This window comes from Chinchilla lanigera, unplaced genomic scaffold (genome assembly GCF_000276665.1).
Source record: "Chinchilla lanigera isolate Chin_1 unplaced genomic scaffold, ChiLan1.0 scaffold00032, whole genome shotgun sequence".
NCBI classification, from domain to species: Eukaryota; Metazoa; Chordata; class Mammalia; order Rodentia; family Chinchillidae; genus Chinchilla; species Chinchilla lanigera.
In genome coordinates, this window is record NW_004955433.1 from 6,861,610 (window position 1) to 6,873,882 (window position 12,273).

At 39.4% G+C, this 12,273-nt stretch overlaps 1 protein-coding gene across 13 annotated transcripts in view; it reads right to left on the reverse strand.

Moving 5' to 3' along the window:
• The window catches only part of Sec31a (SEC31 homolog A, COPII coat complex component), a 60,528-nt gene that overhangs the window by 30,878 nt on the left and 17,377 nt on the right, over positions 1 to 12,273 (reverse strand). For 11 of the 13 annotated variants that reach the window (XM_005388249.2, XM_005388248.2, XM_013516171.1 and 8 more), the window contains exons 9-14: positions 9,562 to 9,723; positions 9,212 to 9,364; positions 6,561 to 6,794; positions 4,998 to 5,072; positions 2,686 to 2,724; positions 2,144 to 2,221 (exon numbers count right to left, since the gene is read on the reverse strand). In XM_005388249.2, coding sequence (XP_005388306.1) covers positions 2,144 to 2,221; positions 2,686 to 2,724; positions 4,998 to 5,072; positions 6,561 to 6,794; positions 9,212 to 9,364; positions 9,562 to 9,723 — 741 coding nt within the window. The remainder of the gene's footprint in view (positions 1 to 2,143; positions 2,222 to 2,685; positions 2,725 to 4,997; positions 5,073 to 6,560; positions 6,795 to 9,211; positions 9,365 to 9,561; positions 9,724 to 12,273) is intronic. The other 2 variants (XM_013516168.1, XM_013516170.1) reach the window with 2 other exon arrangements.

The window sequence follows — 12,273 nt, forward strand, 5'->3', positions numbered from 1 at the left end:
TTTTTTTTTTTTCACCAATCAGATTTTACTGGTAAGATCTGAGTATTTTTGAATATAATCCAATTCAATTATACATTTCACATTCTCTCAAATTAGTCACATCTGGAACAGCAGGTCAGTCTGGTAAAAATATACAGTTCTTTTATAAGTTTCTGAGATTACAAGTTAAGCATCTCTAATCCAAAACATCTGAATTCTGAAATGGTCCAAAATCTAAAACTTGGCCCGCACTCGAGGCAGGAGGATCCCCCATGACCTCAAGGCCAGCCTAGGATACATAGCGATACACTGTCTCAAAAAAAGAAAAAAGAAAAAAAAAAAATCCAAAACTTTTAAAGTAGATTTTAGATTAGTGACACAGCTTTTTACAGGAGATAAACTATCTACCTTCTATGCCTGTATTATCTGCTCACTTGAATGCAAGTACCTAGTATTCAAAGTCCGGGTTTTGGGACTGAGTCATTCAAGTGCAGAGTACAGCACAGTTAAGGACTGCTATTACAAAATACTAACTATAGTTCAAACTCCTTTTCCCCAGTTAAAGAAATACATTTTGGAATCTAAAAACCTCAAAGCCATTGGAAATTTAAGTTAATCACATTACATGATCACTGTTCAAAATTCACAGAAAAATCCTTTAACTATTTCTCAAATTTGCTTTCTACAATAAGTACACCTTTACTTATAGACTTCTTAAACATATACAAAGCCCAAAATGCACAATTTTCCTATGTATTCCAAACCTTCATAGTGTAAGCTACTATGTTTGACAATCAAATAGTATCATCAAGATAAAAAGGAAAACTTTACCCCCTTAAAACAATTTTTTCAGGTACTCAAAGTATACACTGATGGCTACTGTTTAAATACCTATTACTACTACCTATTATTCATGAATGTATTCCAAAAGTCTTTTATTTGACAATATGTAATCTAGTTATATATAAATGTAAAAGTACAGTATTTATTTTTTTTTATTTTTATATATTTTGGTTTTTCTCCGGTACTTGGAACCGAACTCACGACCTTGCGCTTGCCAGGCAGGCGCTTTTGCCGCTGAGCTAAATCCCCAGCCCCAAAGTACAGTATTTATATGTCTGATTCTCTCTACATATTCCCAAAATTGGTTTAAGTTTTTAATAAGATTTTATTTCCTTATTAGATAAATGATAGGACATTCACTTCTAAGGAAAATTTTTAATAACCGTATATAGTAGTCTACATGTATGAGTGAATTATTTTTATAGCTTAGTAAATGATTACTGAGAATATACCAGTTAGGATATCACCAAGTCACAAAAGGCAAGGAAAAATTTAAAGGTGAGCACAAAATCAAGAAGTTTCTGATTAATCTTCCAAGATGAAATAAAATTAGAAAACCAGAAAAGTAAATCACAGAATTAGACATTAGTGGTTTAAAAAAAACCCTAGAAAATCAAAAGGGAAAAAAAAATTAATGACACAACTCCATGTTCAATGACTATTTCTAGTTACAGAAATTACCAAGTACAACAAAGGACATACTTACAGTAAAGAACAACCAGTTTAGATTAGGGAAAAAAATGTTTTTCAGTACTGTGGGCTGAACCCAGGGTTTCGCACTGAGCTACATCCTGAGCCCCTTTTCTTAATTCATTATTTGAAGACAGGGTCGTGACAAGGTGCTCAGGCTGGCCTCTTGGCACCCTCCTGTATCAGCCTCCCAAGCAGTTGGAATTACAGGCAAGTGCCAGTGTGCTCAGTTAGTGAAGTGTCCTCTCCTTGGGTTCTGAGTCCAGGCCAAATTCCGAAGGCTACGCCACTAAAGTGGAGTCTACATATTAACGTGCCAAGAAAAAACATTACCTTCACATGCAACGAAAGTAGATTTCTGAATAAAATAGTACTCTAAACAAGGTAAATCAATCTCACTTCAATTGTTAATTTTAAAGCATATAATCCAGAAGCGAGATTAGAGAATTAAGAGTTCAGAGAGGATACTTCTGTTGGTCTAGGTAAACACATTCCAACCCTAAACATTTCTAAGAAAACAATACATTCCAACTTTATTTTGCAACAAACTGGCAAGAAAATTTTCATATTTCAAGGTGGACACACAATTATCACATATTTGTCCAATATAATATGAAAAAAAATTAAGTACCTCTCCCAAGAGCTGCTCTTCAGCAGCAGGGCTCTCCTCCCCATCACTCTGTGTTACTTGGTCAAAGTCTTTAAGAGCCTTTGGTACACAAAATGATTGGAAAGGAAGTTGAAGAATGCAGAATGAAAAGGTTATTAGTAACAAGGGAGACAAAAGACCCAACCAACAACATTCTCTTTGATCAAAAGGAGCAACACCGAGTCAATTTATTGCAGGAACATTAGAGGAGAGGCAAGAACAATTCCTAGCACCGTCCCCTTCTTTCCTATCAGATGTCACCCAGCATGAACAAGCTTTCTCTTAAGCACAGGAGCAATCACCATGCGCATTCCTCCTCTTACGACATTCAAATATGCCAAAAGAAAGCAATGCTCGCCAGTGAAACAGGCTATTCAAAATGAGAATAGTCAACTTAGTAAAATTTCACAATCAACACGTTTATACTATGAAGCACAAAACAGATGCACTTCTTAGATCACACTTCCTTCTTTGTTGTGGTCTAGCCCAAAATTTTAGAAGGCAGCTGATTTTTAAGACCTTACCACATTGGATCCATCCACTTTGTTCAAAGCCAAAGCAACCTGAAAAGAAAATAACAACTTACCTACTAAATGGAATTGGACTTCAAGGCATATAGCACATGTTCACCTCTCAATCCATTCTCGTTGGCAAAACCCCACAAAAGTCCTTATCAGGGACAGTGTAACAGAGAATAGCATTTGCGCAGAATCGCCTCTCAGTGGCTCTAGTCATTCACAGGCAGTTCTTTCAGGTGTCATCCTGTTCTGCTGTTCAGTCACAAAACTATCTCAAACAAGTATTTTCCTTTCTATGTTTTTGTCAAAATGCAAGTTTCAGAACTGGCCATGATGGTGCACAGCTGTAGTCCCAGTACTAGGGAGGCTGAAGCGGGAGGACTGCCTCAATAGTGATGGCAAACCTTTTAGAGATGATTACACAAATTGCAATACAAAATCCACTTACACATTTACTGCAAAGTGCCAACACTGCAATTAAACTTGAATAGTGAGGTTTTAGTTTAAAGAAAAACAACTCATATATTAACACCTCGTGTCTTAAAACAAGACATGTGCCATAGGTTGGCCACCACTGGCCTAGAGCATGAGGCCAGCCTGAGGCTACATAATTCATGTCCTGCCTGAATTACACAGGGAGACTCTGTCTCAAAAAACACACAAACATGCCAGGAGTGGTGGCATATGCTTGTAATCCCAGCACTCGGAAGGCTGAGAGGTAGGAGGACCACAGTGAGTTCGAGGCCAGCCTGGCCTACATAACAAGTTCTAGGCCAGCCTGCACTACATAATGAGACCTTGTCTAAAACATAAACAAAAAATTTAAAAATAAAAAAGCTATAATATTTAATTTTTTATTTTCTTAATGCTAAATGGCATTTAATTATAAACATATACAAAGACAAAGCTACTGCATGTCTGTTTCAACATTGACAAAAATAGTTTTCCTGGATGTTTCACGATAGATGGTACTCAGTCTATCATATATGCTGTTTATATTTATTTATAGTTATTTCTTTTTTACTTTTTAAAAAATAACTAAAATTAATTTTTGGAAGTATTTTTTCAGGTACTCACTATGCAAAAAATTACTGTGAGAAGTATTTTAACAACCAGATTCTATATCCTACCAAGCATCAATAAAATTTTCATATTAATCTCTTACAAATTTTGGAAGAGTTACACCATTAAAGAAATTCAGGCTACTAATAAAGCAAAATGCAAGAACTCTGAAGGGTAAGCAGAGACACACAGCCCTAAACAGCAAGGCTATGATGGGATCCGACACCTGTCTGACCCTAGAGTACAAGATACCCAATTCACACCACTTACACAACCACTGTGGAAAACGTGATCTAAATTACTGCCTTCGAAGTTTTCAGTGTTTTTTTAAAAACTACTATTGATATTAACATTGTGGAAAAGTATTAGTCCATTTCTTGACAAGAACAATATAAACTGCAATATGATTCCTTCTTTTTAGAAGGGAATTTTTTTTTAAAGTTAAACTGTTAGGGGGCTGGGGATTCAGCTCAGCGGCATAGTGCCTGCCTGGCAAGCGTAAGGTCGTGAGTTTGATTCCCAGTACCGAAAAAAAAAAACAAAAAAAAAAAAAAAAAAAAAAAAAAAAAAAAAAGTTAAACTGTTAAGCAAGCAAGCCACCTGGACTATTTGTTTACTTGGGTTAAGGATAATACATCACTTCTACTCCAAGATATTCATTGGTTACTCATGAGCTAGACCAACTCCACAGTGCAGGCATCAGAACAGGTAGAGGGAAAACTGCCGTAACTGGAGACAGAGCTCTGGCGCTCATTACCTAAGCTGTCCTGAACATGGGGAAGACCACTAACGTTCCTTCCTCTTTCCCCCAGAAAGCCGCTGTTCACACACTCTGCTGCTGTCAGTGTGTGAATATCTCAGTTTTGTGGTAACATATGTCAAGGCTCAATTGTTCAAACAAATCCAAATGCAAGATGGTTCTGGTAGTTTCTAAATCCAGGTATAAAGTAGAATTTAATAACATGCATTCAAAACTCTGGCAACCAAACACAAATTCTTTTGGGGGGACACAGGGTGGGGACAACTGGGGATTTAACCCAGGACATCTCCAGCAGTCTCTCCCCATCCCCACTTTATTTTTTCTGACACAGGGTCCCTCTGTGTGGCCCAGGAGGGCCTTGAACTTGCTATGTAGCCCAAACTGGCCTCAAATTTAAAGTTGTCCTGCCTGAGACTCAGAAGTGCTAATATCACAGCAATGATCCAATTCACCAGCTACAAATTCTTACTAAATGCTTATTAACAGGATAGTTTACCTTCTTCCCAAGATCTTCTTTTCTGTATCCTAGAAGCTCAAGGTATTTTCCACGGGAATCATCCTCAAAGTTTACCTTTAAAAAAAACCAAATATATATACATATACGTATATACATACATATGTATGTATATATATACATATACATGCATACACATACATATATACATATATATATACACATATATATAGTCTTGAAAGAAAGATCTATCGATAAAGCCTAATTTTTAAAAGAATTGACCAGATTCCAAGTAAAATTACTAAAAATACCTAAAATCTACTGTATCATCCTGAAGATTCACCACTAGAAAAGAAACCAAGAACAGTTTTTTAACTAGCAATTTTTAATAGTAAGTACATTAGTAATTAGTTATCCTGGTTGAATTAAGCTTCCTTTCCAACTATAATTTTGTTAAATACACACTAACATCCAAAGGATCCGTGTATGCATAGCCCATATGAAACACTTTGTATCCTAAAACACATTTGCAGATTTCGTACTTAATTACAAAATACAAATTCTTCAATTTTAGAATTTAACTCTATCGCATTTAAGATTGCTTTCCTTGGAAAATTCAGTGTTAAGAAACAGACATTAGGGCCAGGGATATAGCTTAGCAGCACAGTGCCTGCCTGGGAAGCACAAGGCCCTGAGTTTGATTCCCGGTACCAAAAAAAAAAAAGAACAGCTCCTTTTTAGAACCAGGCATGGCGGCACATGCCTGTAATCCCAGCACTCAGGAGGCTGAGGCACGAGGACCGCTGCGAGTTCAAGACCAGCCTGGGCTACAAAGTGAGCCAAGGCCAGTCTGAACTGCATAGCGAGACCCTGTCTCACAAAAGACCAAAAAAAAAAAAAAAGAAAAGAAAAGAAAAGAGACATTACAAGCCAGGCATAGCAGTGCACACTTGTAGTCACAGCACTTGAGAGGCTGAGCCAGGAGGATTGCTGTGAGTATGAGGCCAGCCTGGGCTATAAAGTGAGTTTAAGGCCTGCCTGAACTACATAGTGAGGCCATCTCAAGAAGACAGAAACAAAAAACAACTCAGTAAAAATGTATTTTCTCCCCTGTAACTTCTTTAATGGTGGAATGAAAACACCATCAACCTCACCTCCATGCCTCATTTCTTTTCCCATTTGCCTTAAGCAGCTTTATACTTTAGGTTTGCACTGCAGTAGTCCTTGTGTTGCAGTTTCTTCCCCCCCCCCCCAGTACCTGGAATCGAACTCATGACCTTGCACTTGCCGGGCAGGAGCTGTGCTACGGAGCTAAATCCCCAGCTCCCTTGTGTTGTAATTTGAATGCAGTCTTTCTTCCTTAAATATACTGTATCTGCTATGTTTTTACTTATTAAAAAAGTACTTCATACTAGGTTTGTCAAAGCAAAGAAGGAAAAAGCCTGACAGAAGAAATCAGGTTGCATGCTCCTTATGTTCTTAAATTTCAAGAACTTCTGAAATCACACTTTTACAATTACTGAATAGGAAAGCAGATTCAGAATTAAAGGAGGTACAGTTAAATTTACAGATAATGAAATGAAATGACTTTAAATGCCAGCTTACCTTCAGAAAGGACCACACATTTTTCTCAAACTCTGTCTGAGAAGCATCACTCTTTTCCTGGCAGTAACTGACAAACCCTTGTGACTGTACAACCTGCTGCAGCTGATCTGAGCGACGGAGGAATTCCTTTTCTGTCACCACCTGGCTAATGAACACGTGGTGCTGCTGCTGCTGCTCGGCTCCCTGGGGAGTCGGCACCTTGACACCCTCAAAGGTGACCAGCTTGCCTCCAAACTGTGTGAGAACAAATGAGATCATTTTTCACCATAAGGACAGGGCCAGAAAACACACTTATAACCCCGCAAAGGAACAGAACTGTGGTCTGAACAGTCACCCACGTGGACGACACTAGCTGCTTCAGTCTCCCGTGTTCCACAGCCTGAGCCTGGACTGCAGTTACTAACGTGCACCTTGGCAACTCACCTTCTAGTTACTGCGCCCCACAGTCAGCCTTGTACATAGGAAGTAGAAAGTAAATATCAATGTGTTCATACAAAATAAATAGAAAAAGGAGGAAACACAGAACCAGTTTGGTTTTCTTATTCTGTAATGCTTAGTACAAGGACGATAGGGGTCTCTCCTGCTGTGCTTTCTCTGTGTGTGTATGTGGATAGAAGCCAGGCACCGCACACGCTGTGGTCTTATTAAATGTCTACTGGAGTTACACTACATGCAAAGTTAATGTTTTTTCTTGGCACACTGAAGCAGACTAAGACTACCAACAGTGGCTTAGTCCAAGTAAAGAGCTCTCTACTCCCTGGGTCTGGCAGCATCCATCTATAAACCCAGCCACTGGGTGGACTGAGGACGGATAATCTCAAGTCTGAGGCCAGACTGGGCAAATTCGCAAGGCTTTGTCAAAAAAGAAAACGTAGCTGGGTGTGGTGACACACACCTGTAATCCCAGCACTCAGGAGGCTCAGGCAGGAGGATCCCTGCGAGTTTGAGGCCAGTGTGGGCTACAAAGTGAGCTTAAGGCTAGCTTAAACTGCATAGCAAGACCCTGTCTCAAAAAAAGGAAGAAAAAGAAGCTGGAGAGGTAGTACAGCACAAGACCCTGGGTTCACTCCCCAAGACTGCCAGAAAAGAAAGACATTTGTGGAGTTGTCTTCAAAACTTGTACCTTGAAAGTAAAATCCCAATGACAGCATTAAAAGTAGAGCTTTTCTTTCTTCTAGTATTGGGGATTCAACCCACGATCTCTGCACTGCATTATAGCACCCCCCCCCTTTTTTTATGCTTTTCATTTTTAAAATTTTGAGATAGTCTGTGATGGCTGATTGATTGTGTCAACTTGAATGAGAAATTCAACTAAATTGGCTCAGCAATTCCACACCCCGAGGTGAAGACGACCCACCCTAGGGCAAGGTGTTGCCTGGATGGTATAAAATGGAAATGAACAAAAAGACAAAAGACAAAAAAAAAACACACAAAAAACCAGGTGTGGTGGCACACACCTGTAATCCCAGCACTGGGGAGGCTGAGGCAGGAGGATTCTTGGGAGTTCGAGACCAGCCTGGGCTATAAAGTGAGTGCAAGGCCAGCCTGAACTGCACAGCAAGACCCTGTCTCAAAGAGACAAAAAAAAAAAAAAAAAAGAAATGGAAATGAGGAAGGGCAGATCTGCTTCTGTTTTTTCAGAGGAGCTCTTGTCTTCGTCTTCACCTTGGACCATCACCTCCAGGCTTCCAATGCACTCTTCAGCCTTCTATTGCAGACCCACTGGCACCCTGACACAGACTCGAACAGGACACTGCAGTGAGCTCCAGACCTGCGAGTGCATCCTTCAGTCTCCAGGTGCAGACCCCCTCTCTTTGTACTCTTCCTCATCTGACTCTGTGGGTGGTCGTGGTAAGCCAACCTTAAAAATTCTTACATATTTGTATATCTTGGGTTGTATCTGTCTCTCTAGTAAACATTGACTGATACAGTCTCACTAAGTAGCTAAATTGCCCAGGCTGAGCTTGAAATTAGAATCCTCCTGCCTCAGCCTTAAAGAGTGCTTGGATTATAGCACTATGCCACCACATGGGGCTTTGAAGATAATTAAGTCAAGAAGGCAGAAGGGCCAGGGCTGTAGCTCAGTGGCACAAGCGCCTGCCTGGCAAGTACAAGATCCTGAGTTCAATTCAATCTAAGCATAAAACAAAACAAACAAAAGAGGGCGGAGCCCTTGTGAATGGAGTGAACAGTAGCTAAAGGAGCAAGAGGAAACCAGGTAGTGCTTTTGTCCCTCCGTTCCCTCCGGAGGACAGAGAAACAAGGTCCTTCTTGGAAGCATAGTCCAGGCGCCTGCTGGGCCCTTGTTCATATCCCTCCAGTCTCCAACACTGTGTATTTTCCCGGTTGGCCCTAAACTTGCAATCCTCCTGCCTCAGCCTGCTGACTGGCTCAAATTACAGGCATATGGCATTATGTTTGGATTTGAACTATATATTTTAAAAGTGGTACAGATGATAAATTTTATATTATGTATATTGTCACATATGTTTTTAAATGGCCCCACTTTTTTCTAGGAAACCACTTTGAATAATGAACAGCACACAAATACATTTCAAACCCAACTTTTCATCATCTGAATGATCCTAAAACGACATTTTACTGTGAAAAGTCCTTTGTCACTAGAAACCACAAAAACAAAATCCACTCACTGAGAAGGACGCACCGACAGGCCTCCGGACCCACTTGGGAGGCTTCTTCAGGGGCAGCACGACCGCGTGCTGCCCAGTCTGCTGCGGGATCTGTAACGGAGGAAGGGGCTGCCCTGTGCCAAAGGGATCCAGATTGCCAAACGACGATGAGAGCTTAAAAATTGAAAAGGAAAAAATATATATAAACTACACTGCACTTTCACTGCAGATCATGTACTAAAATATTTTATCATAATTATTCAATAAATCAGTATTAAATCACTGCTACTGGTAGGTAAATTTATTTTCAAAATGATTATCCAACATGATATTGGGGGCATATAACCCAAAGCCTTATCACTTCCTCTTACCTTGTCAACTTGTTTCTGCCGTAAGCCGTCTGTGCTCCCTCCCATGACAGAGTAAACACTGATACGCCCATCAAAGGAAGCAGCCGATAAGACCGCAGGATTGCGGGGGCACCACTGAATATCAAAGCACCACTGTGTGTTGGTGGGAAGCTCATACAACACCTAGGCCGAACAAAAATAAATGAATAAATTAATAAGCATAGTCAATAACAAAAGTGAGAAAAGGCTATAGCCACTTTATAAACAAAATACCATTAGGTCGGTCAATCAGTACATTTAAACAGTTTATTTTATTTTTTTTTTTTTTCCCGGTACCGGGAATCAAACTCATGACCTTGTGCTTGCTGGGCAGGCACTGTGCCACTGAGCTAAATCCCCAGCCCCCCATTTAAACAGTTTATAAAATGTCTTTAGCCAAGTAAATCTATAGTAAGATTTTATTTAAAGTTTAAAGAATGGCCCATTATGATAGCCCACTAGAAATGTTTCTAATATTTCTAAACAGATTTAAACAAATCTTTTTTTAAGCAAACCTATCTTTAAAAGTGAAGTTTTCTATTTTTCTTCAAATTATGGCAGATGTGTTTGAAAGACCACAACATTCTGTTGAACTCTAAAACACTACCTGTGTCCTTTTCAAGTGTTTTTGTCTGAGAAGATCCGTATTTAGTTATCTGAGGACCAAATTTTGAAGTCAATCTTGAGAGTGAAAATCCCCTAAGAAACCAGTTTTTCACCCCAGAGAGAAAACATGTGTGCCATTTCTGTTGCTGCAGAACCCTAACATAATTTTGGGGTAAGAGCTCTGTTTACAGAAAGGACATGGCACAACTAGAGAAAAAGCTGATATGAAATGTTTTTTTCATCTTCAAAATTTTAACCAGGCTTCCTACCTGCAAGGAAGTGCCATGTTATTCACTGAAAGCAGACAAAACAGGGCAAATGTATTTCTTAGTAAGAAGCACAGTTAACATACAGGTCAAGGGGAAATGCCAGGTATGGTGGCACAAGCCCGTAATCCCAGCACTTGGGAGGCTGAGGCAGGAAGATCACTGTGAATTCAAGGCCAGTCTCGGCTACTAAGTGAGTTCAAGGTCAATCTGAACTGTATCGTTAAACACTGCCTCAAAAAAAGACAGAAAAGAAAAAGTAGCCCATTCCTTCTGATTCCAAGCACACACAACTAATCACACGCAAAAGTTCATTTCATTAAATTATGTAAGAAGATGAAGGAACACAAGTTTCATGAATTTTGAACTTACTTGGGCAGGCACACTGTAAAACACACAAGTTTTATCGTCTAAAAGAGATAGAAGCTGGGCGTGGTGACACATGCCTGTAATCCCACCACTCTGATGAGGCAGGTGGATCACTGCAAGTTCAAGACCAGCCTGGGCTAGAAAGTGAGCTCATGGCCAGCCTGAACTGCATAGCGAGATCCTGTCTCAAAAAGACAAAAAAAAAGAAGTGACAGGAAACAGTTATACTACTAATTTCTCTCAGTTCACTGAAAAGACAGGTTTGTGCTAAAATTGTTCGGACAATTAAATGCTGATATCTCATACCCTGAGTAACTAATTTAAAGATAACAATATATAACGTATTAACCGTTCGTACCCTCCTATCATATTGCTTTGGAATTTTGTTTCTTTTTCTTTAAATTAAAAATTTTTTTTAAAAGTGATAGGAAGTAAAATTTATTGTTGTTTAAATTTTCTTATATTACTTCCCCTAACATTAATGTTACTGTATTCTTTGAGGTAGGACAAGACAGGGGATTAAGTCCAGGGTCTTCAGCACACTAGGCCAGGGATCTGCCAACTAAGCTACATTCCTGTCATTCATTCATTCATTCATTCATTCATAAACAGGGTCTTCTTATATAATGCAGGCTGGCCTTGAACTCACGGTGATCCTCCTGCCTCAACCTCCTGAGTGCTGAGATTACAAGTATGTGCCTCCAAGCCTTGTACGAGCCCTGTTTTTAGTTTTCACTTTGAGACAAGGTCTTGCTAAATTATCCAGGGTTAACCTCAAACTTGCCATCCTGCTTGAGCTACCTAAGTAAGTTTGTGCCCCTTTGCCCAAATTCTATATTCATGCAGATATCACAATCAAAAACTTTAAAGCAGAAATCAAATAATAAAAGTATTTTTAAAAATTTTAATAATACAGAATAAAATCTATTAAAGACATCTTTTTAGCAGTGCTAGGAATCAAACCCAGGAACCTGCACATGCTATGCAAGTGCTCTACTATTGAGCCATACCCCAGACACTTATTTTTATTAGCACTCCATCGGAGTAACTACAGAAGCTCTTGCAGTAATCTACCTTAATACAGGAAAGGTCAAAGTATAAATTAGAATTAGAATATATGGTCTAACTGAGAACAGTAGGGAAACCATCCAGAACAATAATAAAAAATAATACTTAAAAGAGATTTTTAGATCATAACCCAGAGCAAACAAAATTAGAAGGCATTTATCTAGCATTTATATTTAATAAGGCAAGATTTCCTACATTTGCTTCCATGGGCAGGACATATAAAAAATATAAAGTATGGGCTGGGGATGTAGCTCAGTGGCACCACACCAGCCTGGCAAGCACAGGTCCTGAGTTTGATTCCTGGTATCAAAAAATGAGAGAGGGGAGGAGAGGGGAGGAGAGGGAAGGGGAAGGGAGGGGAGGGAAGGGGAAGGGAAGGAAGAGA